Source organism: Physeter macrocephalus, chromosome 11 (assembly GCF_002837175.3).
Source record: "Physeter macrocephalus isolate SW-GA chromosome 11, ASM283717v5, whole genome shotgun sequence".
NCBI classification, from domain to species: Eukaryota; Metazoa; Chordata; class Mammalia; order Artiodactyla; family Physeteridae; genus Physeter; species Physeter macrocephalus.
The window spans coordinates 105,198,810-105,215,672 of NC_041224.1; the positions used below are offsets into that span (position 1 = coordinate 105,198,810).

The 16,863-nt window shown below is 38.0% G+C and overlaps 1 protein-coding gene across 1 annotated transcript; it reads right to left on the reverse strand.

The window, feature by feature from the left end:
• Positions 1-212: 212 nt before the first annotated feature.
• Positions 213-12,884, reverse strand: EMC7 (ER membrane protein complex subunit 7). The gene is made up of 5 exons (XM_007127721.1): positions 12,566-12,884; positions 8,674-8,793; positions 4,694-4,832; positions 3,316-3,396; positions 213-680 (listed from the first exon to the last, which is right to left on the reverse strand). The coding sequence occupies exons 1-5, from the start codon at positions 12,796-12,798 to the stop codon at positions 528-530; spliced, it is 726 nt and encodes a 241-aa protein (XP_007127783.1). The 5' UTR covers positions 12,799-12,884; the 3' UTR covers positions 213-527.
• Positions 12,885-16,863: the final 3,979 nt, after the last annotated feature.

Below are 16,863 nucleotides of genomic sequence, written 5' to 3' on the forward strand. Positions count from 1 at the left end.
AATATCAGGGAATGTTAAATGGCAGGGCAGGACTAAGAATTTTGAAAGGTCTAGTTACACAAAAACCCACAGTGCATGCTGCTCTAAAAATATCAGCCACTTCTTTTTAAACAGGAAAAATCAATTTCAAGCCTCAGATAATGAAAGATAGAAGAAAATTGTCAGAAATAAAGGAAACATTAAGTGGAAAAAAATGACAAGATAATTTTATCTCTGGATTAAGACTTATTTTAATATACATAATGTATAGTACTTCATATAATTTATTATTGTCATTTTCTATAGGACACTGTAATTAATTCAGTGACATCAATATTGACCTCATACAGACAAAGGATGAAAGCTGGGTTTTCTTGTGTATCAAATACAAAACATGTGCTGAAGAGTTATCACATACAACAGTTATAAGAGATCAACTTTAAGGATGACTCAAGTTTACAGTAGTTGCTTCACACGGTTCTCCCTCAAGACTTGGATGTCACCCAGTGTTGCCATGTTTGTGCAAATGCCATCTCTGGCTTGCCTGACTACCTCCTTTTGCCAGCCCCACTTTTGCCTGTTTTACTGCTGCCACTGCTAGATTTGCCAGATGATTTTGAAGAGAAGAGTCTTGTCATGAACTCAGAAACATCAGGCAATTCATGATTGGAATTCAGCATATTCATTGACTGCTCCATCTCCTGTGGGAAGACAAAACACAATGATATGAAAGGCACACGTCATTTAACAACTAACACTTCCCTTAAGGAAGGAGGAGAGAAATAGAACAGGTAAAAGGTACTGGTTCTGAGCAATGATGTAATGTCATACCCAATAGCATTTCAGAAACCATGTTTCATGCCTCCTTTATATCACTAAGCATTTCAATCCTTAGTAAATGTCCGATAAGTGTTGCCTGGGGTTTGATTCGGCTTATGTTTTTATAAAGGGCATTTTCTCGGATAATGGACATATGTGATCATATTCCTGCCACCTTATTTTGTTTTCTGATCAGAATGCTTTCTTATTGTTTTAACAAGTGTTTTCTTAAACTCATGCTTTTTCTAGATGCATATAACCAGAATATCAATCTTTAACCATGTATCAAGGTATCAGAAAAGTCTGGAAGGTAACTGTAGTATTTCCAAGACTTGATTCCTAAGGGCCTTAGTAGTAAATCTATGAATACTGTATGACTTGGGCAACCTCAGTTACAGCATCTAAAGCAAGCAACACCAATGTTAAAATGTTACAAACAGTCATTGGCAGGACCTAAGGACATGGCACTTTTATTTTGAGGTTCTTGTCCTCTCCCTTACTGAGCCAACAATCTATAAAGTACTGTTCCATTTTTGACAATATTTGTAATGTCTGCTTCATTTGAATTATATGTGACATTCCAAAAGTGAACTTAAAATTGTATTAGTTTGGACATGAAAAAAAATAGCAAATACTCTATTATTTTAAATTGAATTTTTTGTTCAATTATTAGCTTGGGCTTTCTCCCCAAATGTAGAATATATACATGAGTTTTCAGGGAGAAAGCACCTTTACAAATACGGCCAGGAAAAGAAACATGTTAACATGCCCTAGTAATCATGAATTAAATGTTTATTTTAAATATAACAGGTCTTGAGTCCCCGCAAAAATATATCAACTCTATTTTTGAACCTGTTCAATTCTGAAGCTCTTGAATGAACAACTTTTTACACTGCTTACTATATGCAAAGCATTTTGCAAGAAATGAATTTTTTTTTTTTTTTTTTTTTTTTTTTTTGCGGTACGCGCGCCTCTCACTGTTGTGGTCTCTCCCGTTGCGGAGCACAGGCTCCGGACGCGCAGGCTCAGCGGCCATGGCTCACGGGCCCAGCCGCTCCGCGGCATGTGGGATCTTCCCGGACCGAGGCACGAACCCATGTCCCCTGCATCGGCAGGCGGACTCTCAACCACTGCGCCACCAGGGAAGCCCAAGAAATGAATTGTTAATCCAATATGACTTCTAATGTTTCCTTCTATTGACACCAGAGAGAGTTAACTGCCTTAACAGATATAAGGATATAGGATGTACACTTTCTGACCAACACTGAGGCAAAGATGCCAAAATTTAGCAATAAAACATTTTGAAACATCATAAAGCTTTCTTTTTTCATGAAGCTTTTTCTGCCATTCCAGCTTGGGATAAGTGTCTTACCTTCTACAGAACTTAATCACCTAGTACCTCAGCAAACATTTTTATTTATGTATATCTTATTTTTCCATTTAAACCCACACATGCGCACATACACACACACACAATCCTCTGACGGCAAGAAGAGTGCTTTTTAAATCCATCCTACTTCCTACATTTAACTGGACTATGAGCTTGTTGACAACAGGGATGACATATAATCCATTTTTGTATCCCCTGTATCCAGAATCTAAAATTGATTAATAAATGTTTATTCAGTGATGAATAAAGTGTAAATACATATATATTAAATACAATAGAAAAACCTGGAATTCAGGAGATATTTGTTGATGGTTTTTGGGTGGAAGAATAGATAATTTTTTTTTTTTTTTTTTTTGTGGTATGCGGGCCTCTCACTGTTGTGGCCTCTCCTGTTGCGGAGCACAGGCTCCGGACGCGCAGGCTCAGCGGCCATGGCTCACGGGCCCAGCCGCTCCGCGGCATGTGGGATCCTCCCAGACCGGGGCGCGAACCCGGTTCCCCTGCATCGGCAGGCGGACGCGCAACCACTGCGCCACCAGGGAAGCCCGATAATTTTTTTTTTAATTCTGAAGATTTTATACAGAAGCAAGTATTTAAAAGAGACAAAGTGGTAGCACTAAAAATTTGAAGCATCTTACTTGGCAACTCCTCTCCCCTTTGCCAAACTGTATGATCTTGTGGTAGAGAGTTTGAAAACCACTATTCTATTTTTCTCCCTTGGTCTATCCGAATTTCTTCTGTGTGTCTGAACACATAAACTAAATGTGTACTCTGAAGAGTTTTGTAAAGTAAAGATAGATTATAAGAAGCTACCATTTTGCGAAATATTTGGATTAGGTATACCAGAATTATTATGCTTTTCAACTATTTAACAAGCGAGGTGCAAAGAGGCAAGTTACTAAGCAGAATATTTTAACTATATGAAGAGACCCAGGCTTTTATCAGGCAGAACCAACTGAATTTATCTGGTCTAGTGGAAACAATTACTTAAATGCCAGGAACATAATACTGTATCAACACAACCTGTAGATGAATTTGGCTTGGTAATTAAGATAAAGCTGAACAAACCCAAGCCATTCAGCCACAACGGACAGACCAGGCATCAGAACATGGTTCAGTCATCTTACCCGCCTCATGTCAGGATCACTTGTGTTGACCACTTTGGGCAGAAGCACAAATATCAATAATGGAAGAACCATCATCATAACCTGTGAAAGAAAAAAATTCAGAAAATATTTTTCCTACTTAACTGTAGAACAAAATCTGCACTTAACAACCAATGATGGAATTAAATATTGTAAACAGAATAAAACTAGCAGCCACCACTTCAATTCTACTGAACGAGCCCTGGTGACAGCAAGGTGCTCCTCAGTATCTGACTGTTGTAATATAAGAGTCTTACCTATAAGTGTGTGGACTTTATATAGACACCTTGCTTCACATCTGTGCTACCTATCATTTTGCAGAGTTTAGAGTTTTATCTAACACAAATAGTTTGCAAACTGAACTATTCATTCACTTTCTTCAGTCTGCAGTCTGGCATTGAGATTGGTGATCCTGATGGCCAGCTGGATCCACAAGTCTTTCCAGATGACTTGTGGTTCTTGGAGAAAACACCACATCCTCCCCTAATGTACAATATACCACTAGGCAACTACTATAGCAGACAAGTTTTAAAAAATGACCTAGGAGCTTCTACCACTGCATATGTTCCCATGGAATTTCAGAAATGAGAACATGGAAGATATTTCTCAATTAGCTTTGGAGTCTCATCGCTAACTTCGCCCATCCACTCTATCCTCCTGCCTCTTTATGCCTAACTGCAGATTCCAGGTACTAATTTATTCCTCTCAAAGGATATACAGCCTGAAACATCCCTATTTGTGTTCTAAATAGCTAACAGCAAGAAATATGATCAACTTTTAGATAAATCTAAGGTAATAATTCAACTTTCAAAAATAGCAAAGAAAAAAAAGTCAAGTTGTTTCTAAATATGCTATTAGTATTTTATATTAGTGGATACCATAAAATCGTTCCATGAAAATACCAAGTACTTAAATTACTACAGAGTAACTTCTCTGTTCATAACACATTTAAAAAAAAAAAGACTTTGTAAAAACCTTACTTGTGCCATCAAGAGGGGAAATTTATTAAATGATGGCACATTCATCAATGGACTAACATTCAGGTAGTATGAGGGATGAGATAGCTAGCTCCATGTGTGACTTACCACATACTCTTACTCTATTTGAATTTTAAACATAAGTACTTATCTAATTTCTGCTGCACATTTCAATGTCAAATCTACTGTGCCATTCTCACTACTATCTTTTTCATTATGTATTCCCAAAGCTACTATTTTCATGAAATTCATGAACTGTTCACAGTAATCCTTTGATCCAACAATCTGACTCTAGCTTTCCTTTCACAGGGGTTAGAATTTTTCAACTGCCTGGAAGCAAATTACAGATTAGTAAAGATACTTTATTGTAGCCTGATACATACCATTGGGTTCATCAGAAAGTCTGTCCAGCCCCAAGATTCCCTTTTAATAAAGTAAGAAGGTGGGCCTGAAGATTTCATTTGGAGAGGATAGGGCAGTCTGACCACTTCTGATGTTTTGATGTAATTCACATATCTCGCTCTGATAAAGCAACATGAAAAAAGCATCAGTAATCCTATTAAAAGCATTACTAGTTAAAAGAAATGCTTATAATATATTAGCAATGCCTTACAATTACCTTTAGCTTTTTCCAAAATGCTTTGGCATCTAAACTTTTGATCTTGAAAATTTAATCAAAGTAGCTTTATCTGTATGTCTAAAATACTTAGCAAAATGTAGAGGGAGAACATAGATTTGGAATCAAGAGACCTAGTTTCTAGCTATAGCTCTGTTATTACCTAGGCCTGTGGTCTTAAGTTCTTAACTTTTCTGGTTATATCAGAAGTTCTCCTGGAATTCTTCTAGCTCTAAAGCTCTTTGATTCTATTTAATAATAAATTTATTTTGTTATAAATATACAAAAATGCTGGAATTTTTTTTTTTGATTGTCTGAAACATGCATTGTTGAGTACACCTAATTTTAAAGGGTATTTTCCAAGAAAAACTTAATGATTTAAGAAAGTCCTGCAACAGTGCCATAGGTAACATTACATTTTTACCAGACATGCCAGTAATTTTAATCACCCATGTTCAGACATATTCCAGTTTACTTTTTGAAAACTGCCTCCCCTATTTTTTCTATCATTTCCTTCTGGAACTTCTATTAGACACATGTTAGACCTTTTCATTCTTTACTCCACATCTTGTTAAAGTCTCACTTTCACAGTGTCCTTTCCTTTATCTGTATTGCTTTCTGGGTAATTTTTCTGATCTGTCTTCCAGCTCATCAAACCTCTGTTCAGTTGCTTAGCACATCCACTGAGTTTTGTATTCCAAAGCATATACTGATTGTAAAAGTTCAATTTTATTCTTTTTTCAAATATCTATGGTTTATTTTGGTATTACGGTAAAAGCACTTCTTTTGTCATTTTAAATATACTTTAAACAATTTTATAGTCTATATCCAATAAGCCTACTATCTAGAGTTCTCAGAGGTCTGATTCATCTGCTGACTCCATGTACATTGTTTTCTTGGGTATTTTATAAGTTACGTAGACTTTACTTTTGCATGGGCCTGGAGAGAGAGTTATGCATTTGTCTCTGCCAGGAGTAGGGGATTATGACCAGGGGCCATCTTATTAATTGTTCAGATTGGAAGTTTCTGGATCATGCAAGAAGTAATAAATTCATACCCAAATTTCAATGAGGGTGCGACTATCAATTTTGAGGACAGATTTTTTCCCTCCAAAAGCCAGGGCCAGGTTGGGAATCTGATCTTTTGGATTTCAGGCCAAGGGTCAAAGGGGGAACCAAGTCTTAGATCTAATTCTGACTCCAAGCATGCCCAAGGCTTGCCTCCCACCTACACACTGCTAATAAAATCTAAGGCTTTTGGTGAGAGAATAACAAAACGCCCAGGTAGGAAAGTAGTTTACAGTTTATCCTCTGAGGATTTCCCTTACTTTTTTGGGAGCTATACATTTAAAAGGAAATGTTTATCATGCTTTACCCAGCATTTCTAAAATTTTTCATTCTGACAAAATGTCAGAAATGTAAGTCTCACATATATTTGAAACTAACTTATGCATGCTTACAAAATATTGGTCAAGAATAGTAGTATCTTATATGGATCCCTCTTTGTTCTCTACTCTGTCCTCCCCAATTATTAAAATGATAAGGGCCTTGTTTTTTTACCTATGCTTCAGGCATCCAATCATCAGGAATGGGTCTGAGAATATGAATCCAACTGCTGCAACCAGTCCTTAAATACTAAAGCAGGAAGTACTCTTTACCCAAAGTGAAAAAGCAAATAAAACTTTATATTTAGAAAAATACTTCTAATTGCTTAGACTACTTTATTCAAAATTCAAAGTAAAAAGAATAAATAAAAATAAATTATAGTTTTTAATCGACAAGTATCCCCCTTTAACAACTTTCATTCCCTCCAGTATTCAGTTTTGTTTTTATTTTGTTTTTCTGGGGCCAGGCCACGTGGCTTATGGGATCTTAGTTCCCCAAACAGGGATTGAACCCGGGCCCACAGCAATGAAAGTGCAGAGTCCTAACCACTGTACCCCAGGGAACTCCCAGTATTTTCAGTATTTTTAAAAAACTTTTAATCCTATGTAACGTTCATATGGTAAATCTACAAACCACCCCCATCTCCAAGCTTGCAATTCTAAAATACATAAAAAGTCATGATAAGTCCTTTACAGTTTAGACTTTAACATAGTAGAGTTTTATACATATATTTTAAAAAACTTTTATGCCTCTAAAAACATATGAGAAAGTCAATAGCTAATGTGGTTTAGTTACTTTGAAACAATCCATTTATTACATCAAAAATATTTATAAACATATTTGCAAGGTATTACCTTTAATTCATGCTCCACCTTGCTCTCAATAGCCAATAGCAAGAAATATTAGCATTTGGACAAAGTAGAATATTCTAAGACAATTTAATTTCAAAAATAGAGGAGAAAGTAGTTTGCTTCTAAAGAATGTGTTTTTAGTAGTATCACAGTATTGGTTTCCTAATAATACCAAGAATTTAAATTACCACAGAATAACCATCTCTGTTCACTACACATCCTAAAAGAGGAAAAAGAAAACTCTATCAACAAGAGCTGACTTCACTGGACTAATATGCAGCTGATATTAAAGGATGACGCAGCTCAATATATGACTCACTATTTTAATTATAGCATATTTACACATTACACGTTAAAAACCTTCAATGACCAAAAAAAAACAAAGGAAGAGGGAAAGCATTTTAGGAGTAAACACTAACTCAAATATAAATATTACAGTACTAACCGAACATCTCTCTTATGTCAGCTCAATTTGGGGTCTCTACAAATCAATCTAAATATGCTAGGCATATAACGAAAAGGTCAGTAGTAAAATACAGCTCCTCTAACCCCCAAATTATTTTTGCCTTTGCATGACCTCTTCTTTATTACTGCAACATGAAGTAATTCTGTGATAGCTCAAACAAAGAAGAGACATTACCATTTAAAATTGTTTGGTGTTTGTCAATTACACCTCAATAAAGCAAGCAAGCAAGCAAGAAAACTGCTTCCTATACTTCCTGGTCAGATTAGCCTAAAGAGAGCACTATTGGCATGAGACTAATAACAAATAAATAAATTGGGGTTATAAGAGCATAAGGCTGAATCTGAACACTGTGGACATATACACAACTGATTCTAACTTCAAATGGGTTTGTGGTATTCCAGGATCAGAGCCTGAATTAGTCCAAAATTCTTTTCACCTCGACTTCAAAGCATGTGTTCATCTACTTAGAACTTCTGAAACTTTTTCCTAGTCTTCCAGCCTCTAATACTGTACTTTTCTTTTTTTTATTATGATCCTCACTTTGAAGTAAACTCCATGATGTAATCTACCGTTTTCCTAAGAAATACTAAATTCCCATTGCACACTAAATGTTCCAGACAGGAAGAACTATAGAAATTTCTAGATCAACATACTATCAAATAGATACTAAGAGGTATCATCAAAATATCCCAATGACGAGTATTTTCAACTTAGAAAAGTTAAATTATTTCCAACTTTAATAATCACATTTTAATTAAAACTTTCACAATGCTTTTGCTCCTATAGTAAGTAACCTTACCTCTTCTCTATAAAATCATATTAGGAGCTTTAAAATAAATATTAAGCCACAGCAGGAGAAAGTTCAACTGTACAATATTATCAATGCTCAGATTCGAACAATACAAGGATGTTTTAAATATTTTAAGGAATACATGTAGTTTAAATAGGAAACTTTCCAACCTTAACTATAAATTCTAAAAGGAATATATATAATGAGGTATTCAGTAGCCTAGCCTTTGGTAAAAATTAAATCAGTTGTCCTCACCTCATTTTGCCTTTTGAAGTGATATCTACTCGGACAGGATCAAACCTGTAAGCTGGAGAAATAACTTCCACTACATAAGATCCAGAAGGTATATCATGAACCACAAAACTCCCATCTGTCCTGGAACAATGAAATTATCATATTTAGTCACTTCTGATCAATAGCTTATTCTTTTCTTATGTTTTAAACCATCTGTTAACTCCCAAACCAACACCTCCCAAAATGACAGTCAGAGTAATTAGCAAAAAAAAACCCCAAACTGGCAAGAGTTGTCCCACATTTCAGCTTCCATAATTAACACTGCATGAGTTCTGAAAATGCCCCAGACCGTTCCACAGAGACATAGAAAGTACTTCTATTCCTTCTGTGGAATAGAGATGACAGGTGACAGGAGCACAGGTCCAATTCTAAAGCCATGTCTTCATTCAAGGGAATGAATAATATATGTCATTCCTACAAGATTAGGGGTCCAATTTTGCAGATCCCCTCCAACAATTTAATTAAAAATGGCCTTTTTTCCTAGTTTTAATTTGCATTTTGTTTTCTTTCCTTTGTTTCTTTTTTAGGAAAAGGTAATTAAGTACTGTTTGTTCCACTTGTTACAAATAGTTCCCATCCACCTTGGTTACTTCTTTTCGGGTATGCAGAAGTTTAAAATGTTTATGTAGTTAAAACCACCCACCTTTTCCTACTGCTTTCTTCTAAACTTCTAGACTTAGAAAACCACCCCATCAAGAACTGATAATTTCATGTTCACAGACCAAAATTAATTTGGTCTGGCTTTGCTAATGAGAAACTGCCATTCTGAGGAAAAAGAAGTTTCTGTTTCAGGAGAACAAATGGTTCTAAAGGGACTGACTTTGTCAGAGAATTGCCAGTCTCACAATAATGTTAAAATAATGCTCCTTAAATCATTAGGCTCTTTCACAGTTAAAGGAATAGTTGATTCTGTCACATCTACAATGTTTACTAAAATGTAAGAGGAAAAAGTTCCTTACTACTTCAAAGTACACACTAAACTGAAACAGAATCGAAGTGCAAACATCAAGTTAACTTATTCCTGAGCTGGATGTCTTCTATTTGCCCTTCAGATCATTCTCCACCCTTCTCTCCCCACAGCAGGAAGGGAAGAAAATGAGCTTAGTATACTTTTCCCCCCAGCTCTCTCCGTGAGAGGCCCCTAACTGGCTTTGTCAAGGGACACAGCTCCTTTCAAGACAGTTCTTTCCTCTTTTCTAGGTTTCAGTAACCTTTACTTCCCCGCCTCCCTTCAGGCTTAGAGGTGACAATAGCCTTGAGGTTGTAAACTCTGGAGTACTGCATAATCTGGTTGTTTCCCTACACCATGACTACCCTGGTTAATCCTTTCATTAAACTTTCCTTGAATTATTCTAATTACTCAGTTTCTTGATGGGACCCTAACTTAATGAATTTCAAAACATTTTCCTAGGTCCAGAAAAAAGAGAATTAAGTTAATTCCAGCACAACACAAATAATAGCAAAACTAATGGCGTAAAGAAAAAGCAAATATATTTTTCCTCCTAAGGTAAATATTTTGCTTTAAAAGATAACATAGACATAGTATAACGAAATTTTAAAACTTGGCTTTTAAAATGTACTCTACAATACAATGACCTTGTTGGACCCTGATCTGAAAGAACAATCACATAAAACTATTTCTGAGATAAGTGGGAAAACATAAAAATGGACTGGGTATTAGATGATATTATGGCATTATCATTTATTTTGTCAAATCGATAATGGTACTGTGGGTTTTTAAGTCCTTACCTTTCAGAGATACATAGTAGTGTTTTTACAAGTGAAATTATATTATGTTTAAGATCATCATATTTAAATATTCCAGAAAGAAATTAATGAGGTGCAGGAGATATAAAATCAAACAGTAAATTGTGATGGGTTCCTAAGCTATTCTGTTTATTTTCGTGTATGTCTGTAATTTTCCATAAGAAAAAGTTCAAAAAATTATAGTACATAATCTTACGTATAGTACATAATGCATAGCTCATAATTTCAAAAAACTGAAAACTACCTAAATGCCCCCAAACAGAGGACTAGATAAATTATGGTTTACATACACAGTGATGAGAGCAAGTGGCATGAGAGTACTCAGTTGAAACTCCCCTGATCTCCATTTAGCCAAGTCCCAAGCCACCTCCAATAAGCATAGTCAAAATTGCATGCTACTTATGCATAACAGGTACAAGACAAATTACCTATCCCTCTTCCAAAAAGCTTGCCACCATAAGCTCTTCATATTAATTCTCAATTAACCTTTCTACATACAAATGAAAGAACATGAAATGGTATCAGAAGCTGCTCACAAAATATTAAATGAAAAAAAGCAGGTTACAAAGCACTATATATTGTATATTACTATTAAAAACTTAGGTCATATGATTTCAAAGAGATACAAAGAGATACAATAAAATGTTAAGGCCTGTTATCTCTACTTTGTTTATATTTTCTTCAATAAACATATCACATATATATTATTTTCAAATAAAAATAATAATTTTTTTTTTTTTTTTGTGGTATGTGGGCCTTCCTCTGTTGTGGCCTCTCCCGTTGTGGAGCACAGGCTCCGGACGCGCAGGCTCAGCGGCCATGGCTCACGGGCCCAGCCGCTCCGCGGCATGTGGGATCTTCCCAGACCGGGGCGCGAACCCGGTTCCCCTGCAACGGCAGGCGGACGCGCAACCACTGCGCCACCAGGGAAGCCCCTAAATGTTTATTTTTAAAAACTGTACACTGCAGAAGAAAAAGAGAGGTCAAATGGTTAATTATGGCTAATTTTCTAAAGCTAAATGAGAGCTTTATTATTAAAAGTTCATTAATTAGGGTAAAACTTAAAGAATGCCCTAATGCCAGATTTGTAATAATACACAGCACTTTAAAAATGATTGTAAGCTTGTCACTATTTATTAATCTGAGGTTGAAATTCTCATTCAAAGGCACCTGGATACTCTGAATATTTCCAAAACAGATTTAGAATTAAATGTCCACACTTAAATTGTCTGGTTTTCAGATACCACTTGCTGGTATACAAACATACCAGAGAAACGCTTCCTTTACCAAATGAATTTTCAGTTTAAAGTTTCACTTTCCAAGCAGCAACTTAAAGATTTAAAACATTATACTTGTGCCTAGACATCTGAAAAGCAGGCTGCTGCAGAACTGGACTGCTAATAAATCTACCACGTCTTTTAATATAGGCTCAAATCCTATTTCTACTCACAGCTAGAAAGGACAGAAGGGAGTAAGCAAGCACTGTAGAGTCTCACATAAATGACAATAGTGATGTCGCAAATCCCTCGATGAATTCAAGTGTAAAAAAGAACAACAATCCCACCTCCAGGCAAAAAAGGTGCTTTGATTAGGGACTTCAGGGCCCATTAATTTTAGAAGCAGCAACATTAGCCTCCCAGTCTGTGTCATCACTAGAAGTCCTGTGGGCTTTGAGAATTCCCACTTGCTTAGTATCTTTCTACACAACATGAAGCTACCAAAAGACTGAAATGAATGCAAAAAGGGCCCAGATTCCAGGGAAACCAAATGGGATGGAAAAAAAAAAAAAAAGAATTCAGCAAAAGATAAATAAGGGGTCCATCTGTGCCCAGGGCCCAGGAGTGGTCGTCCCCATCCAGGGCCAAAATGGAGTTGAAGATAACCGACTCCACTGCTCTGGGCCTGAGACGGGCGCCAGCCATCCTCATTTCTGAGGTACGGGACCGGGAAGGGGAAAGCGTCGACTGCCTCGCAAGGTTCACCCTCGGACAGCGACGTCGTCAGGTCTTGACACTTGGCTCCCCTATAGGGAATTCCCTTCCTGCTCCCAACCCAACCGCTTTCGCGCTGCCCTCAGGATGCTCACTTAAGAAAGCCGACGTGCTCTTCTCCGTCTACCAGCACTCGGGCCGCCGAGATCCAGTCCTGGGGCTTCACACCAGGAACAACCGCACGCCCCTCAATCTTGAAGCGATCTCCGATACTGACCCCACTCCCTCCTGAGCCCTCGGAGGTAGCCCCAGACACTTCCGAGCTCTGGGCATCCCTTGAAAGCATCAGCAGAAGGAAGGAAAAGAAGCCCCACACAGCGGCCGCCATGACTGCAGCTCTCGGTGGTTAGGCCTGGAGCCCCGGAAGCCCTCCCCGTCTCTCGCCGTCGCCGTCTCCGCAGGCTGATGTCGTCATCCCTGCGCGCCGGGTTCGGGCGCCAGCTGTGGGCTCAAACCCGAGCGCAGGAGTCTTAGCTAATCTACTTGCGAGGCGGAAGTGTTGCGGCGACCTCCGCGCGCACCGGGTTGGAGTGCGGTGTGAAGAGCGCCGCTTAAGGGGGCCGCCCACAAAGTGAAAAGTGAGGTGTGTGTTGCTGTGGCCGCCGGGGAGACTGAGGACCTCACGCGAGTGAAAGATGATTAAAACCGAGAGGAACGAAGATCTTAAGTAGCGTTTGCAAATGAGGCTCCGACTTAGGTAGAAACAAGTCCAGAAGAGAGCGTTTAAAAAGCTTCTAGATTCCCCAAGACGTATAAGATGAAAAGGCTCCCGCTTGTGTGTTTGAAGGAGATACCATCTCTGCATAGAAAAATAGCTGGAAAAATACGTAAACTGTTTACTAAGGGCTGCGTCTGGCGAAAAGGGAAAGAGTTGGAGGACATTTATCTGCATTTATTTATCTATAATCCACCATTCGTCCAGTTTTGAATGCTTTACCGTGATAACAGATGAGTGGGGGGAACCTGCCAATGTTGATCATGAGGGCTAAGCCAAGATTTCAGAGATCATCTGCTCCAATCCTTAAATTTCTTGATGATAGAAAGGAAAGTGGCTTGCCCAGGGTTTCTGTTGGCCTTAGACATTGCCACTCTTAGAGTTAGCCTCCCAGAGAGGAGTAACCAAAAATTGAAAAAAAGATACAAGAGCCGAGGACTCTGAACCCCTGGCGTGGGGTAGTGACGCAGCCCTCGGGGACCACCCCATACTCTCTTCTGAGCGTCGGCATCTGCTGCTTAGGGGTACTTGCCCCGAGTCTTCTGAAGATGGCCATTTCTTCACATTTAATCTTTGGAAGGAGCAGGGATGCTCTAAAAAGATCATGTGCTACAACCCTCCCCATCAACACCAACCGTCAAAACTATGCTAAATTATAAAGTTAAATTTCACTTTTCTAAAATGATACAAATATACAGAAATAGAAATAGCTTCATTCCAAATTTTTCTCATTTTCTTTAACATACTTCTGGTGACACTGCTTTGCTGGTGTCTAAGGCACATGTTCAGTTTGACTAACAGGTCATCAGTGTTGGTCTTAATACTCCAGGTAGAAGCTGGGAAGTTTACTTTTTCTGTGGGGCAAATGGTGGGAGAGGACCAGCAGCACACAGCAACTGAACCCTCTGTATCCCCATTTCTGCCTTTCTCTTTCTGCCCCTACCTTATAGTCATTCTAATACAAAAGTATCCACTGATTTGACCCCTCAATTGCCAGGCTTATACCTCCCCAGAGGCGTTAGATGGAGGAGAGAAGCCTAAGTAATGTTTTCAGGTGGTGTGAAATTCTGTTATCTCTCGTGTTTTCCAGATAAACCACAGGAATTGCATAGATATTCAACTCCAAATTATACAGAGTTATTCCATAAAATAGCCCTTGGACTCGTGCCTTATGAAAGAAACTATAATTATGATGAAATATTTTAGAAAAATTTTGTACTGGACTTGCTCTGTTTGCCCAGTCAAATCCACTTTCTACCCTTCACTCTGCTTTGTGCCCTGGAAGGCTGGACCTTGAAGGATTGCAAAAGCTTGGTTCCTTTGCCCTCTGAGTGCTTCCAGTTGGGTTCAGCCAATAGGAAGTATGAGTAGGACATCCCTTTTAGTTTCCCTTACCAATGCCCATACTTCCAAGAAAGTTTAATGAAGGGATAATTTACAATCACCATTTAAGTCTCCCATCTATTTTCTCAAAGGTCCTGACCCATGTGGATTTCAGGCAGACCTAGTTATCTTAATTATGGAAAATATTGTTAAAGTGAGAGGTGATCAGTTTATCATTCAGGATTTTTGCTTTCTCTCTCTTCCTTTTTTGCTCCCTGGTTTTTGGCTTCTTCATATCATGGCCACAAGGGGGTGAGCAAGGATAGGGACAGAGACAACACTCAAAAAACCACACAAGGAATTTTTATAAATGTTGGATTATACCAACAGAGGTTAACTCTGGGTTTTACAGGTAATCTTTCTTTTCTTTTTCAAAGAGTTATGTGTCTGATTTTTTGAAATATTTTTATATATTATAAATATATACATATATAAATTATTATATTATAAATTATTAAATTTTATAAACATATTATAAATATATAAATTATTAAAATATAAAGCTATTTTTTAAAAAAAGAAGCTAAAATTGCTAAATTATATATATAATAGAATTTACTTTGAACTCTTAAAATTTGAATCAGCCAAAAAACAGTTGCCATTCTTTTTTTTTTTTTTAAACCCCACATTTGTTTATTTATTTATTTTTGACTGTGTTGGGTCTTCATTTCTGTGCGAGGGCTTTCTCTAGTTGTGGCAAGCGGGGGTCACTCTTCATTGCGGTGCGCGGGCCTCTCACTATCACGGCCTCTCTTGTTGCTGGAGCACAGGCTCCAGACGCGCAGGCTCAGTAGTTGTGGCTCACGGGCCTAGTTGCTCCGCGGCATGTGGGATCTTCCCAGACCAGGGCTCGAACCTGTGTCCCCCGCACCAGCAGGCAGACTCTCAACCGCTGCGCCACCAGGGAAGCCCCAGTTGCCATTCTTATCTAGAGTTTTGATGATCACTTAAAGTGGCATCTTTGGTGATGATTTTGATCTTTTTTCCCCGTCTCAGTATTCTACTTGTCAGCATCTCTCAGTGTCACAGTGCTTTTCAAACTATTCTTCACACTTTGGCTGTCATAATAGGTTATAAGGTGTGACTACAAAGAAATGGGGATGATACCCTTAGCTGCTTTGCTTGTATTTAAGTCAGTGGGTTTATTTTTAAAAATAGAGTAATACTACCTGAATGTTTGGGAAACTTTAGCTGTGCTAATCCCCAAATACCCTGCTACTTACTTTAAGTGATTTTTGCCCTTTGAGTTTTCAAACCTCATTTACTTCAAGTAGATTAGCTAATCTTTTTCACTCAAGTAAACTGGAGCCAATTCTCTTGATATTTAAAAATGCCTATCATCCACTAGGACCCGAGGTTTGGCTTTCTCAAGTTCCCTATGGAGGCCTTCTGAAACGGACTTAGATGTAGTTCAAGAGGCATCTAACTTGCCTTAATGTCCTACAAAAGTAAATTACAATGGAAAGATTTCACTTTTCTTGTTTTACCCTAAATTCTCATCCCTTCCACCAAATTCTATGAAAAAATAAGTAAAATAAAGTAGGGAAGTGTGAAGACATGCTAAACAACTTATAAACATGAGGAGAAAACAATCATCTTTGATATTAAGCAAAGGCAAAGAGGCAAAAATTTAAACATCCCATGGATGTTCTAGCAAAAGTGTTTTGTCAATGCTAAAATATGCATACTGCTAGTTAGTGTATTTGAACAATAGTGAAAAAGAAGCCAAAGTGTTAGAATAAAGGTGTTATGTAACACTTACTGCCCTCCTGTGCTTTTGGGTTCTTCAGGCCTGGTAGAGCCACTTCCCACTGGCTTGTGGCTGCAGTGTAGGAGTGTTCAATGCACCACAGGAACCAAGGCTAAGGGATTGGCTCCAAGACCAGTCACAGTACCTGAGAAGTAACGGTAGTTGAACTCTAGGCTCAAACAAGTCATCCCAAAGTCCTCCTCGTGCCTTCTCTGTGTTGTCTGCCTCACATGCCAGCCCTTACAAAGCAGTAGCCCTCTCCTTACATCTGTGCATAATAAGCCTGAAAGTTGGATAGTCTTCATGCCTTGATTTGAGTCTAACTGCCTTTTAAAAAAATAATTGCGGTAAAATACAAATAATATAAAAGGTACCAACTTAACCATTTTTTTAAAATAAATTTATTTATTTATTTTTGGCTGCATTGGGTCTTCGTTGTGGTGCACGGGCTTCTCATTGCAGTGGCTTCTCTTGTTGCGGAGCATGGGCTCTAGGCGCGTGGGCTTCAGTAGTTGTGGTACATGGGCTCAGTAGATGTGGCTCGC